The sequence below is a fragment of the Macrotis lagotis genome, chromosome 1, assembly GCF_037893015.1.
Source record: "Macrotis lagotis isolate mMagLag1 chromosome 1, bilby.v1.9.chrom.fasta, whole genome shotgun sequence".
Taxonomy (NCBI): domain Eukaryota; kingdom Metazoa; phylum Chordata; class Mammalia; order Peramelemorphia; family Peramelidae; genus Macrotis; species Macrotis lagotis.
The window spans coordinates 449,753,940-449,768,241 of NC_133658.1; the positions used below are offsets into that span (position 1 = coordinate 449,753,940).

General features: G+C 32.7%; 1 protein-coding gene across 3 annotated transcripts in view; it reads left to right on the plus strand.

Moving 5' to 3' along the window:
• The window catches only part of WDHD1 (WD repeat and HMG-box DNA binding protein 1), a 100,834-nt gene extending 90,566 nt beyond the window's left edge, over positions 1–10,268 (plus strand). The window contains exons 24-26 of one of the 3 annotated variants that reach the window (XM_074213449.1): positions 1,109–1,236; positions 7,199–7,337; positions 7,666–10,265. In XM_074213449.1, coding sequence (XP_074069550.1) covers positions 1,109–1,236; positions 7,199–7,337; positions 7,666–7,860 — 462 coding nt within the window. In that variant the 3' untranslated portion in view covers positions 7,861–10,265. Of the gene's footprint in view, positions 1–1,108; positions 1,237–7,198; positions 7,338–7,665 lie in introns of all 3 variants that reach the window. The other 2 variants (XM_074213448.1, XM_074213450.1) reach the window with 2 other exon arrangements.
• Positions 10,269–14,302: the final 4,034 nt, after the last annotated feature.

A 14,302-nucleotide genomic window follows, 5' to 3' on the forward strand; every position in this document is an offset into this window, starting at 1 on the left:
CCACAGTCTTCATTTCTTATGGACCAATGTTCCATTATATTCATGCACTACCATTCATTTAACTTATTCCCAGTTGATGAACATCTACTTTGTTTGTAATTCTTTGCTAATACAAAAAGTACTTCTATCTTTCATCACTTTTTAAGGAATGAAGATATAATATGCCAAATAGAGGAATCTCTGGGTCAAAGTATAGGCATAGTCACTTTGAATAATTCTAGATTAATTTCTAAAGTACTAATGCTCAGCTCCACAAACAATGTAATAATATGCCCATCTTTTTTCAACCCCTCCAAATTCTGACTATTACCATACTTTTTCATCCTTATCAATTTTCTGGGTGTCATGTAAAAGTGTTTGAATTTGTATTATTTTTATTAGTGATTCACAACATTTTTTCAGTTATTGATGATTTGCATTTGTTTTGAAAAATGTCCATATTTTTTAAATGCTTCTGTAGGGAAAAGAATTTCAGTCATATATTTTGTCAACTCCAAATAAGGGTTTGATATGGAATCCTGCCCCCTCCTCACTTTCCCAACAACTCTTCTTTTTAATCCAACTGTATTGGTTTTCATTTGTGTTAAAGCTTTTTCGTTTTATATAGTCAGAATTGTTATTTTTGTCTTTTATGATCCCTTTGGTCATGAAGCAGAAAAGAAGAAAATATAAAAAAATAATAATGTAAGGTTAAGTTTTAGAGTGAAATTATAACAAGAGTACAGCAAGAAAGTTTTATAAATCATCTTAGAGGACCTTTTGATAATATTCAGAATCAGATCACATTTTAATATCTTGAAGATTTATGATTGTTTCATCAGTTTGCTTTTCTAACACTAAGAGCCTTATTGAAAGTCTGGCAAGAGAGGAATTGAGAGGCAAAATATCCTGTTTGCACCCTAGGCAAGTAAGACTGGAAAACCTGAGGGGAATCTTCCTACTATGAGGGGACTAAGATGGGAGTTAAAGACCTAGCAGAAAGCAAGAATTATTTAATTTGAGTGAGATTTTGAAATATTTTAAATGCTATTTTCAAATATGCCTGTGTTATGTAAAATTATTAACCTATTAACCTATTAATCTATGACAATTTTTAATTGCTTTATAGGTACCAGCAACAAATTTTTTTCAGGCCTGTACCTCCCAAGCAGAAAAAATAGCAGAAGAGAAAGAAAATCCTGAAAATTCATTATTTGAAAGCCCATCTATGTCTGCTCAAAATATTGAAAATGAAAGGTCAAGTTGCATAAGATTTTATTGCTTTCTCAATATCATTCATTATAGTTTTTTTAAGCTTTAGCATATAAAATTTATTTTAACTATATAATTTAAAGTGACAAGGACAAAATTATATTTTATCTTTTCAGATAGGGAAGGGCATCAAACTTCTTTTACCCTTCTGTTAAGGTTTCTGTTCATGAATTAAATGTTTGACTGTACTTTGAAAGAAAAATCACAGTTTAACTCTCGAATTATGTATATAATATAATTTTAATCTTTTTCTAGAATTGTATCTGTAGGATCCAATAATCCTTGATATGATAGTTTGGAGGGTATTTGATAATTACTATTTTTTAAGATTGTAATTCAAGGCAAAGGCAATATGAGGAGAAAATTGCACTAATTATGCCATATTGTCCTGCAAACTTTAATCAGAATATTAATTTAATAAACTTTAAATGTTTAGGGTTTTTTAATAATTTTTGAATCATAATTTTAATCTCAAATAAGGCTAATCAAAGAACAAAATTCCCAACAAACCCATATCATCCAAACTATTTTCACTTTGAGAAAAGGAAAAATAAACTAGAATAAAATGGCAGTAATTTTAATTCATATTTATTTTCCATCTTTTTTTTTTTTTTGGTTAGGTTTTTGCAAGGCAATGGGGTTAAGTGGCTTGCCCAAGGCCACACATCTAGGTAATTATTAAGTGTCTGAGGCCGGATTTGAACTCAGGTACTCCTGACTCCAGGGCCGGTACTCTATCCACTGTGCCACGTAGCTGCCCTTTCCATCAATTTTTAAAGAAGTTTTTTTTGGGGGTCGGGTAGCTAGGTGGCATAGTGGAGCACTAGCTTGTTCAATAGTGATTTTTCATCTATAATTTACAAAACTCCGGAGTACAATTTTGTTAAGCAGTAGGCAAGAAACTTTGTTTTAGTTCTCATTACAATTATGTCTTCAATTTTTTGCTCTGAACTTTTACTTGTCCTTTCACCTCTCCATGTGCTAAAGTCCCTCATTTATAATAGGATAATAACCATAGATGCAAGTCATAATCAACACTAAATAAAATGGTATCCCTGTTTTCACAAAGTACCAATGTAGTTTTTACTGTTAAAGTGAAAAACATCAAAGTAAAGACAACTTCTTAAAAAGTACACAAGAATAAAAATCACCTGAAGTAAAAATTAATGGTTTTTTTAAAGTATCAATACAACAGCAAATTATTAAGTGACTAATTTATTTAAAAGTCATGAATATGGAAAAAGAAAATAAAAGATCCAGGTGAAAAAAATCATAGGAGCTAGAATTCAAAAATGTTCTAAAAATGATTGGGATGAAATAATAACTATTAAAATGATGAGTATAGAATGGAATAGAAATCTCAAAAAATCCACAGAAGGAACTGATAATGTATAACAGCAGAAAACAGGATTGCAACAAAACAGATCAGTTGGAAAAACAAACTTAGTAAATCACTGAATTATCCAAACAATTGAAAAAGCTGACAGACAGCAACCTCAGAATTACTGACATCCTAGAAATTTTATTTTATTTTATTTTAATTTTAGAAAGGTTTATTTATTTTCAGTTTTACAATTTTTCCCCAATCTTGCTTCCCTCCCCTCACCCCCACAGAAGGCAGTTTGTTAGTTTTTACATCATGCCCATATACATTGATCTACATTGAATGTGGTGAGAGAGAAATCATATCCTTAACAAAGAAACATACAGTATGAGATATAGCAGAATTACATAATAAGACAATTTTTAATTAAATTAAAGGTACATAGAAAGTCTTTGGTCTTTGTTCAAACTCAACAATTCTTTCTCAGGATACAGATGGCAAGTCCATTAAGGTTGATCATCACTCCCATGTTGCTGTTAGGTTGTACAATGTTCTTCTGGTTCTGCTCATCTCACTCAGCAACAGTTCACGCAAATCCTTCCAGGCTTCCCTAAATTCCCATCCCTCCTGGTTTCTAACATCCTAGGAATTTTAGAAAAACACAATAATTTAGAAAAACACAATAATTAGCAAAAAGAAATTATATTATACTGATGAAATCTATAGAACTTTGCCAAGAAAGAGTCCAAAATACAACTCTTACTAGACTTAAACTACAGTAATAATAAGGAAAAAATACTTCAAATTGCAAGGAAGATATTGCACTTTTTTTTAAGAATAGAAAATTAACAGGATGAAAGAAATTGGGTCAGAACATTTTAAATTTAAAAGGCTAACCACCATAATTATTTAAATAATAATGGTTGTTTTATTAACTATAGGTTAAAAATAAATAGAAAGATTACCATATTCCCTTTCTATAGAATGATTCAAAAAAATGACATAATTTCAGACTGAAAGGGTAGCCTAAATTTACCATGAAGAAGGAAGAACACTTGAAATATTTAAAGAGTATGAATAAGGACCAGTGATTACACTGTTTTGTTTTGTTTTTTGGTTGTTGTTTTTTAGGTTTGTTTTTTGGGGGGGTTTTGCAAGGCAAATGCAGTTAAGTGTCTTGCCCAAGGCCACAGAGCTAGGTAATTATTAAGTGTCTGAGACCAGATTTGAACCCAGGTACTCCTGACTCCAGGGCCGGTGCTTTATCCACTGTGCCACCTAGCCACCCCTGATTACATTGGTAGGTGGGGACCTTCCATACAATTTATCATTTTAGGGTCTCTAGTTACCTAAAATACTGAGAATCATGTCACTAAACCAGAAGTCCACAATTAGTGTCAGGATCTCAGATCTTTCTGTCTCTGTAACCTGCTTATTCTTCACTGTGCCAGACTGTTTCCTAGGCAACTTTAAATGACTATAAAAGATATATTGTCAAAGTTACAGATAAGTTGTAAATTTGCAGCAGTAGAGACTTTCTATACTGTGAGTTCCTTGCATTGATGAAACATAAAATAATGAGACAGGCACCATATATATATGTATATATATATTGATTTATCAAATAATTCTGTAATTTTTAAAAAACCAACAAAAAATAACAGTAGATTTTAATATATCATTATCAGATTTTATAAACCCAGTAAAAAGATAAATACAAAAGAAATTTAAGCATTAAAGTGCTAAACAAACTTTGTTTAGAATGTGTATGTATGTGTGTGTGAATAGAGAAGACTCAGTAGTATAAAGATATGTTGCAGAATACAAAATACATTTTAAAACATAATTATATTAAAAAACTGACTATTATGGGATAAAATAAGGTAATAAAATATAATGGAGAACTTAGGAATAGGGTCATCTATATATATATGTATATATGAACTTGGGGGCTTGTTGTAGTTGTTTTGTTTTATATATTTGAAACTGTACAAATGTACTATATGCTATGACAAACCCTTAACTAGATCAGTAATCTAATTTTTTTTAAAGAAGTTGTTTTTTAAAAGAGGAAGAAGTAATATAATATTTGTCTCAACTATGGAAAGGAGAATCCAATCAGGTAGAAGAAATTATTGGAAGACATAATCACTGGGTTTAATTATACAAAATTAAAGATGATAACCAGCCTAAAACAGTACTTCTACAATTAAAAGACATATTGGGAAAATATTTGCAAAAATATCATAAAGATTCAATATTCCAGAGCCTCTAAGGAATTGATCTCAATCTGTCTCTCTGTCTCAGGAACTTTTATTAAGATTTTTTTTTTTAGAAATTTTCTTTTTTTGGCAAGGCAATGGGGTTAAGTGGCTTGCCCAAGACCACATAGCTAGGTAATTATTAAGTATCTGAGACTGGATTTGAACTTAGGAACTCCTGACTCCAGGGCCGGTACTCTATCCACTGTGCCACCTGGCCACCCCTCTCAGGAACTTTTAATGAAAAAAATTCCCTGCTAATTCAGATAATAAAATGTTCTAAAACTAAAACTTTTAAGTTACCAGTTTATCTATTAGAGTAATAATTCAGTGATAAAAGAACATAAGGAGACATTTTTCCTATTGTTTTGCTTTTAAATTTATTTTAAATTTAAATGAAAAATTAAAAAAGACAAGTAAAAACATTGCCATATACACCACAGAAGATGAGAGGATTCAGTATAAAGCCATAAATTTCCATTACAAGAAACCTATATAATAAATACAATATATTGTGTTCAAAGCTCCCCCCCCCCCCGCCAAGAAGGCTACAACTAAGTACCAGAAAAGATAGCTATCTATCTCTATCCAGAGATAGATATATACACACAGACTCAATACATATATATGTATATATATAATATGTATATATATATACACATACATACGCACTAATATATACATATACATTCATAGGCATATATGTAAGACTGTGCTATGCTTATTTCCACTTGAACTTTTTTTTTGAGGGTAGCATCTTCCTTGATAGGTTCAGCTCTTTCTTTATTTTTCTAAATCCACCAGCTTGTCATAGCCTGTACCACAGTAATAGTTTAACCTTATACTGATTAGTATATCTAGTAAATCTTGACAATTATTGAAGAAGGAAATCCAAGCTATTGCCTTAATGTTCTTGAAAACTATGTGAAAATGCATATTCAGTAATGAGATTTAGATGAAAATAGAGTCTTAAGCTTAATATATCTGCTAAAAGGGCAAACAAGAAAAATTAAGTTGAAATGATATTCTCAAATGAGATATTATTTATAAAGTTCTTAGCATAATGCTTTAGTACATAGTAAGTACTATATAAATGCTTATTCCCTTTGTCTTTCCTTATACTTTGTTACTAGGACTAAATAAAAATAGCCACACAATTACTCTGGAGGTAGTACTGCACAACAGTACAGTTTTTGAAAAGCTTTATTGCAAAACATACTATAGGAACCCTAAAACTATCTTAACAATTCAGTTAGTAGTTTATCTTGAAAAAAGAACAAGCTATACAAAAATATTAAAATCTGAAATAGTAAATTTTTTTAAGTCAATAAATAGAATATGGCTGAATAAATTATGATATAAATATAATGCTATACATATATATGTATATGAAAATATTCTATATAATCCTATGTTACTAAAGTTATAAGGAAAATATGAGGACATAAGGAAATATAGAATGAAATATATGAAGCAACATGGAAGAACAGAAAACATATATATATATTCATTACTCCTGAATTTTTTTTTAACTAAAAGTTGTAAAACCGAGACCAAATTGGAAAGAGACCCAGAAATTTGTTTGGCTTTCTTTGATTTTCTTTTGGTTTGTTCAGATTTTCTTTGTTGAATACTAATGTTTTTATATAAGACTTTCTTCTTTGTGGGATTTTTTTGGTTGATTTATATTAAATTTTATTTTAAAAAAATTAAATATAGCATAGTAATAATGGTAATGAAGAAATGATGGCTCTGAAATGTCCATCAAAGGAGAAAGGGCTATATGGTCATGTTATTCCTTAGGTTTATTTTAAGTGGGTTAATGAAATGAAATCCAGATTTCATGTTATGGCTTTATTATATCATATGAGTACATGAAGGCAAGAAATTAGCCAGATTTATTTCTTTTTGCAAGAATTTTATACTTTAAGTGGTAGCAGAATGAACTTGGGAGAATTTTAATCAGAAAAGATAATTGACATTATCTAAGGTTTAGCCCTTTCTTAATCTAACACTAATACATATTTTATTCATCAATATTTCTGAGAAAGTGAAAAATTGTTCATTTAACTTTTTTCTTTCTATCTTGACTTTATAAAATTATGTTCGCTTGCATAAAATACATTATTGTACCAAGATAATTTAAAGTAATTTATTCTGGACTGTTATCCTAGATAGTTGTGGATCTCACATAGACTTTATGGAATTAATGATTAATTACCAAATTGAAAAATGATCAGGGGGAAAAAATTTCCTTTTAATTATGAAAAACTAAAGGTATCTTCAAGTAGCTTCAAGTATAAAGATAATTTTCAAAGAGTGATTAACAGTTGAAATAGACTTTTTGGTATAACTATTTTAGACCAAAGACTGGATTCCAGATGTGGCTGGAAGAAAACAGAAGTGATATATTGGCTGATCATCCTAATTTATCACAGGAACCAGATATAATAAAAGAAGGAATGAATAGATTCAGAATGTTGTCAGATGAAGAAAGGAAGGTAAGAAATAATTTAGAGAAATTTTGAAAGTACCCATTTTTAAAAATATATTAGATATTTGGAAATTTAATAGATCTAGTATATTCTAAAGAAGGTCAGGAAATGAGCCTTAATGAACTTTTGCAAAGGGTTACTTTACTGTTTGTGTGTTTGTATGTTTTGTTTTAGGTTTAATTTCATTAGTCTAAGTTACTCCCTCAGAAACTACTTTTACTAGTACAGATCGATTTTTCTAGGTACTATATATTATGAATCATAAATATACACTCACACTTTTAATATCATTAGTTTTCACTTAACCTTTTTTGTTTTGTTGTTGTTTTATAAGGCATGGACCAAAAAGGCCAAAGGAGGAGCTAAAAATGAAGCTGAAACAAAAAAGCGAAAACAGCCTAGCAGTGAAGACACAAAACAGGGAGAACAAGAAAAAACAAAGGAAAATCTGAATTTGTCAAAAAAACAAAAACCCCTAGATAGCTCTATCAATCAGAAACTATCAGCTTTTGTATTTAAGAAAGATTAACATAATTGACCTTGAAAAAACTAATGTTTTTTTCATTATCAGTTTTGATCATGTTTTAGCTAAGCTACATGTGTTTGTGTTTGTATAATCAGCTGATTAGTAAACCCTGTCCTTTTAAAATATTGTGATTCTATCTGTATATTATTGCATTTGTGAAAACTGTTCCTGTTTGTTGTTTACTCTGCCCAAATGTGGAGAAGTAATTAGGACCATTGTGACTATTAGCATTGACCAAGAGAAGTGGTCTGAACTAATCTTTGCCCAATTGAAAATTAGTTCTGATTTGTTTTTCTGGCTTTTAAGGTCATTCAAAATCTAAATGTCTGAGAAATATCTTCTAGTAAATTATGTTTATTATAATCACAAATAACAGGTAACCTAGATCAACACAGATCTGTCATTTGGCCTGCCAAATGTCTTCTTTCAAAATGTGTTGATATAAAATGACTTTTGTCCAAAATTTGTCTGACCATTTTCAAAGAGATATTGTTATGAATAGAAGTTTTATGTTTATGTCTTTGACTTTTATCTCAACTTTAAGAAATTACTTAATGTCCACCTTTTTATAGTTTGTTTTTATAGCTTATTTAAAAGAATAAAAGGGCATTTCTAAGATTGACCTAGTATTTTCATGACTGAAATTATACCAAAAAAGTAAAATTTATTTTTACTTCCTTAATTCTCTTTTTTCTTGAGAGTTTTGCTTTTTTTCCTTTTAAAGATTTTATTTATTTTGAGTTTTACAATTTTACCCTAAGGTTGCTTTGCTCCCCGCCCCCGAAGGCAATTTGCCAGTCTTTACATTGTTTCCCTGGTATATGATAATCCAAATTGAATGTGATGAGAGAGAAATCATATCCTTAAGGAAGAAAAATAAAGTATAAGAGATAGCAAGATTACATAATAAGGTATCAGGTTTTTTTTTCTAAATTAAAGGTAATACAACTTGGTCTTTGTTCAAACTCCACAATTCTTTCTCTGAATACAGATGGTATTCTCCATCACAGATAGCCCCAAATTGTCCAGGATTGTTGCACTGATTTGCTGCTAGGGTGTACAGTGTTTTTCTGGTTCTGTTCATCTTGCTCAGCATCAGTTCATGCAAATCCCTCCAGGCTTCCCTGAATTCCCATTCCCTCCTGGTTTCTAATAGAACAATAGTGTTCCATGATATACATATACCACAGTTTGTTAAGCCATTCACCAATTGATGGGCATTCCCTCAGTTTCCATTTCTTTGCCACCACAAACAGGGCTGCTATGAATATTTTTGTACAAGTGATGTTTTTACCCTTTTTCATCTTCTCTTTAGTGTATAGACCCAGTAGTGGTATTGCTGGATTAAAGGGTATGCCCATTTTTGTTGCCCTTTGAACGTAATTCCAAATTTCTCTCCAGAAAGTTTGGATGAGTTCACAGCTCCACCAACAATGTATTAGTGTCCCAGATTTCCCACATCCCATCTAACATTGATCATTGTCCTTTCTGGTCATATTGGCCAGTCTGAGAGGTGTGAGGTGGTACCTCAGAGATACTTTAATTTGCATTTCTCTAATAAGTAATGATTTATAGTGATTTTTCATATGATTATGGATCTCTTTGATTTCCTCATCTGTAAATTGCCTTTGCATATCCTTTGACCATTTGTCAATTGGGGAATGGCTTGTTTTGTTTTAAAAAATTTGACTCAGTTCTCTGTATTTTTTAGAAATGAGTCCTTTGTCAGAATCATTAGCTGTAAAGATTGTTTCCCAGTTTAATACATTTCTTTTGATCTTGGTTATAGTGGTTTTGCCTGTGCAAAAGCTTTTTAATTTAATGTAATCAAAATCATCCAGTTTGTTTTTAGTGATGTTCTCCATCTCTTCCTTGGTCATAAACTGCTTCCCTTTCCATAGATCTGACAGGTAAACTACTCCTTGATCTTCTAGTTTGCTTATAATAATGTTTTTTATGTCTAAATCCTGTATCCATTTGGATCTTATCTTGGTATAGGGTGTGAGGTGTTGGTCTAATCTAAGTTTCTTCCATACTAACTTGCAATTTTTCCAGCAGTTTTTATCAAAGAGAGAGTTTTTAATCCCAATAGCTGGACTCTTTGGATTTATTAAATTTGGATTTATCAAATTACTATAATCATTTCCTGCTATTGCACCTAGTCTATTCTACTGGTCCACCACTCTATTTTTTAGCCAATACCAGATAGTTTTGATGACTGATGCTTTATAATATAATTTTAGCTCTGGTAGGGCTAAGCCACTCTCTTTTGCACTTTTTTTCATTGAATCCCTGGAAATTCTTGACTTTTTATTTCTCCATATGAATTTACTTCCAACTTTTTCTAACTCACTAAAGTGATTTTTTGGAATTTTTATTGGTAGGGCACTAAACAGGTAGTTTAGTTTTGGTATAATTGTCATTTTTATTATATTAGCATGATCTATCCATGAGCAGTTGATGTTTGACCAGTTATTTAAATCTGATTTTATTTGTATAAGAAGTATTTTGTAATTGTTTTCAAAAAGTTTCTGAGTCTTCCTTGGCAAATAGACTCCCAAGTATTTTATATTGTCTGAGGTTACTTTGAATGGGATTTCTCTTTCTATCTCTTCCTGCTGTATCTTTCTAGTCATATATAGAAAAGTTGAAGATTTATGAGGCTTTATTTTCTTGAGAGTTTTAAACATTAAAAAGCTGTAGAGAGAAAAAAGTTTGTAGTGATTGTACTCTGACGGCATTACTGCCCAGAGCATAATTTCCTTTTGGGTAGCTTAATCATAGATTGTCTTGATCAATCAGCAAATCACTATTAAGTTCCTTCTATGTTTCAGGTACTGTGATAAGATTGAAAATATTTGAACAGGTGTGAACTATATTTATATCATATAGATCAACTAATAAAAGCTTCTCATTTTACAGATGATGAAACTGAGGCCCAGAGAAGTTGAGTGAGTTGCCTGGGGTTTCATAGATATTCAGTGATAGAAATAGGAGCTGAAGCCAGGTCCTCTTCTTCTGGTAGTATACCTACATTGGTGGTATCAAACTGAAATGAATTCCCAAGGGCCATCTATTGTCTTAGAAAGCCACAAATTCACACTACCCAATGGTGTTGTATTCATTTTTCTTAAACTTTGCCAATTACATTTTAATTTGATTCTGGCTCCATTCAGGAGTTTGGAATATGAACTTGATACCACTGCAGTAACAGCAGAACTCTTCTAAGCAGAGTCATTGAAAGCTGTATAATCAGAACGACTAAAAAGGTGATTTTGTAAGCCACTTAACCCCATTTGCCTTGAAAAAATCTAAAAAAAAAAGTGATTTCTTTTTACTCTCAGCCAAATGAATTTTATTGTGTTCAGCCATGTACAATTCTTTGTGACTCCATTTAGAATTTTTGTGGCAAATATCTTAGAGTAGTTTGCCATTTTCTTCTACAGTTCATTCTACAGATGAGGAAAATGAGGCAAATACAATTAAAAATGAGGCAAACAGGATTCAGTGACTCACCCAGGGTAACAGCTAATAAGTGTCTGAAGCCAGATTTGAACTCAGTTTTCCTGACTTCAGACCTGGTGTTCAGTCTATTGTACCATTTTTCCTGTCCTTCAAATGAATTTACTACCTGTAAAATCAAGAGTTAAACCAAATTGGATTTATGGATTCTTCTAGCTAATAATAGTTAGCAAATGTTTGAGAGGCACTGTGCTAAGTAAGTACTTTACAAATATCTCACTTGATCCTCTCTACAATACTAGGATGGATTCCCTTTTTTCCACTGAGAAAATCTAAGTAAACAGAAACAGAAATTAAGTGACTTAAACAAAGTCACCTGGTTAGTAAGACTGGATTTGTATTTAGGGCATAGGACCCCAATATACTGCATCACTTAGGTCAAAATCTTTATCCTACTTAAATTTAGTTCACACTTTTTCAGTTTTTCTCATAAATCTTGTTTTATTTAACATTAGCGCTTATAGGGAAAAAAAGATTAATTTTTTTATTTTTTTTTGAATTTTACAATTTTTCCTCCAATCTCGATTCCCTCCCCCCCACCCCCCACAGAAGGCAATCTGATACTCTTTATGTTGTTTCCATACTATATAGTGATCAAAATTGAATGTATTGAGAGAGAAATTATACCCTTAAGGGAAAAAAATAAATTATAAGAGGTGGAGCCAAGATGGCAGCAGGAGATGAACCTCTCCTAGGTGCTCTCTCCAAAATATTTTAAAAATCTTACTAAATACTCTAACTAAATTTTTGAGAGACAGAACCCACAGAAAGATCCAGTGAGGCAATTCTCCAGCCCAAGGTAACCCAGAAAATAGTGGAAAAACTCTGTTCCACAGGCTTAGAGGAGTGGCCCCACCAGAGTGAAGAAATTTCAACCTCCTGGAAACAGCCCCAGGGAGAACCAAGCACAACTTGGAAGATCAGCAGGGAGACCTCTGCAAGAACGAGCACAAAGCCCAGATCCTGAGTGCAAGCAGCACTCAGCATCTGTGCCAGTCAGCCCAGCCAGCAGCCCAGATCTAGGAACCAGAAGCAGGTCCACAGACCCAAGGAACTGGCAAGCAGGAGCCTGTAGGCAGCTATGCCTTGAGTGCTCAGCCCATCAACGGTAAAGGAGTGGAGGGAGACTTCCGAGGTCTGTCCTCTGTCCCAGGAACAGGACTCTGGAACTCTGACCACATTCAGATCATGATCACAATCTAGGCCATAGAACAGGGACCTCAGTCCCGTGGCAGAGGGGTGTGCTTGTGGTCATTCAAAGACCAGGAGAGTAATCAGAGCCTCACACACTGAGGTCTTTGTGGGGGTGTCCCAATAAAACTCAAAAGCTCAGGAAGAACCCCCAAATCAGGCACAGGCTGGGGAAATGAGTAAGCAGAAAAAAAAAAAACACTAGACCATTGACAAATACTTTATGATCCCAAGGAGGATCAAAATACTCAATCTGAAGATGAAGAAGTACAAGCTTCTGCATCTAAAGACTCCAAGAAAAATGGAAGTTGAGCTCAGGCTATGCCAGAGCTCAAAAAATATTTTGAAAATCAAGCAAGGGAGATAGAAGAAAAATTGGGAAAAGAAATGAGAGAGATGCAGGAAAAACGTGGAAACAAAGTCAGCAACTTAGTCAAGGAGATCCAAAAAATGCTGAAGAAAATAACATGTTAAAAACCAGCTGAGGTCAAATGGATAAAACAGTTTAAAAAGTCATTGAGGAGAAGAATGCTTTAAAAAGCAGAATCAGCCAGATGGAAAAGGAGATAAGAAAGCTCTCTGAGGAAAACAAATTCTTCAGATGTGTAATGAAACTAAAGCAGGCTGATGACTTTGAGAGAAATCAAGACACAATACTTCAACACCAAAAGAATGAAAAATTAGAAGAAAATGTGAAACATCTCATTGAAAAAATAAAACTGATCTGGAAAGCAGATTCAGGAAAGGAAGGTAATTTAAAAATTATTGGGATATCTGAAAGTCATGATCAGGAAAAAAGTCTTAACCTCATTTTTAAAGAATTCCTACAGGAAAATTGCCCTGATACCCTAGAAGCAGAGGGCAAAATAGAAATTGAGAGAATCTACCGATCTCCCCTGGGAAGAGATCCCCCCCCCAAAAAAAATACCCCCCCAGGAATATTATAACCAAGTTCTTTGACTCCCAAGTCAAAGAAAAAATATTACAAGTAGCCAGAAGGACACAAATCAAATATTGTGGAGCTGCAGTCAGGATCACACAAGACTTAGCAGCAACTACATTAAGGGCTCATAGGGCTTAGAGGCGCAGCCCCACCAGAGTGAAGAAATTTCAAGGCAGAAGGCAAAAGAGCTTGGAATGCAACTGAGAATCCAGTTACCCAGCAAAACTGAACATCCTCTTCTATGGGAAAAGATGGACTTTCAGTGAACTAGGGGAATTTCAAATGTTCCTGTTGAAATGACCAGAGCTGGAAACAAAGTTTGACCTTCAAGTACAGGACTCAGGTGAAGCATAGAGATTGGAGAAGGATAAATTATGATGAACTTAATTATGATGAACTGCATATATTCTTTTTGTTAATTAAAGATTTTATTTATTTTGAGTTTTACAGTTTTTTCCCCATCTTTCTTCCCTCCCCCCACCCCACCCCCGCCCACAGAAAGCAATTTGTCAGTCTTTACATTGTTTCCATGTTGTACATTGATCCAAATTGAGTGTGATGAGAGAGAAATAATATCCTTTAAGAAGAAACAAAGTATAAGAGATAACAAGATCAGACAATAAGATAGCAGTTCCCCCCCCCCCACTAAATTAAAGGGAATAGTCTGAACTTTGTTCAAACTCTGGGGTTCTCTATCTGGATACAGATGGTTGCAGACAGCCCCTAATTGTCCCTGATTGTTGCACTGATGAAATAAGTGTGTCCATCAAGGTTAATAATCATCACCCC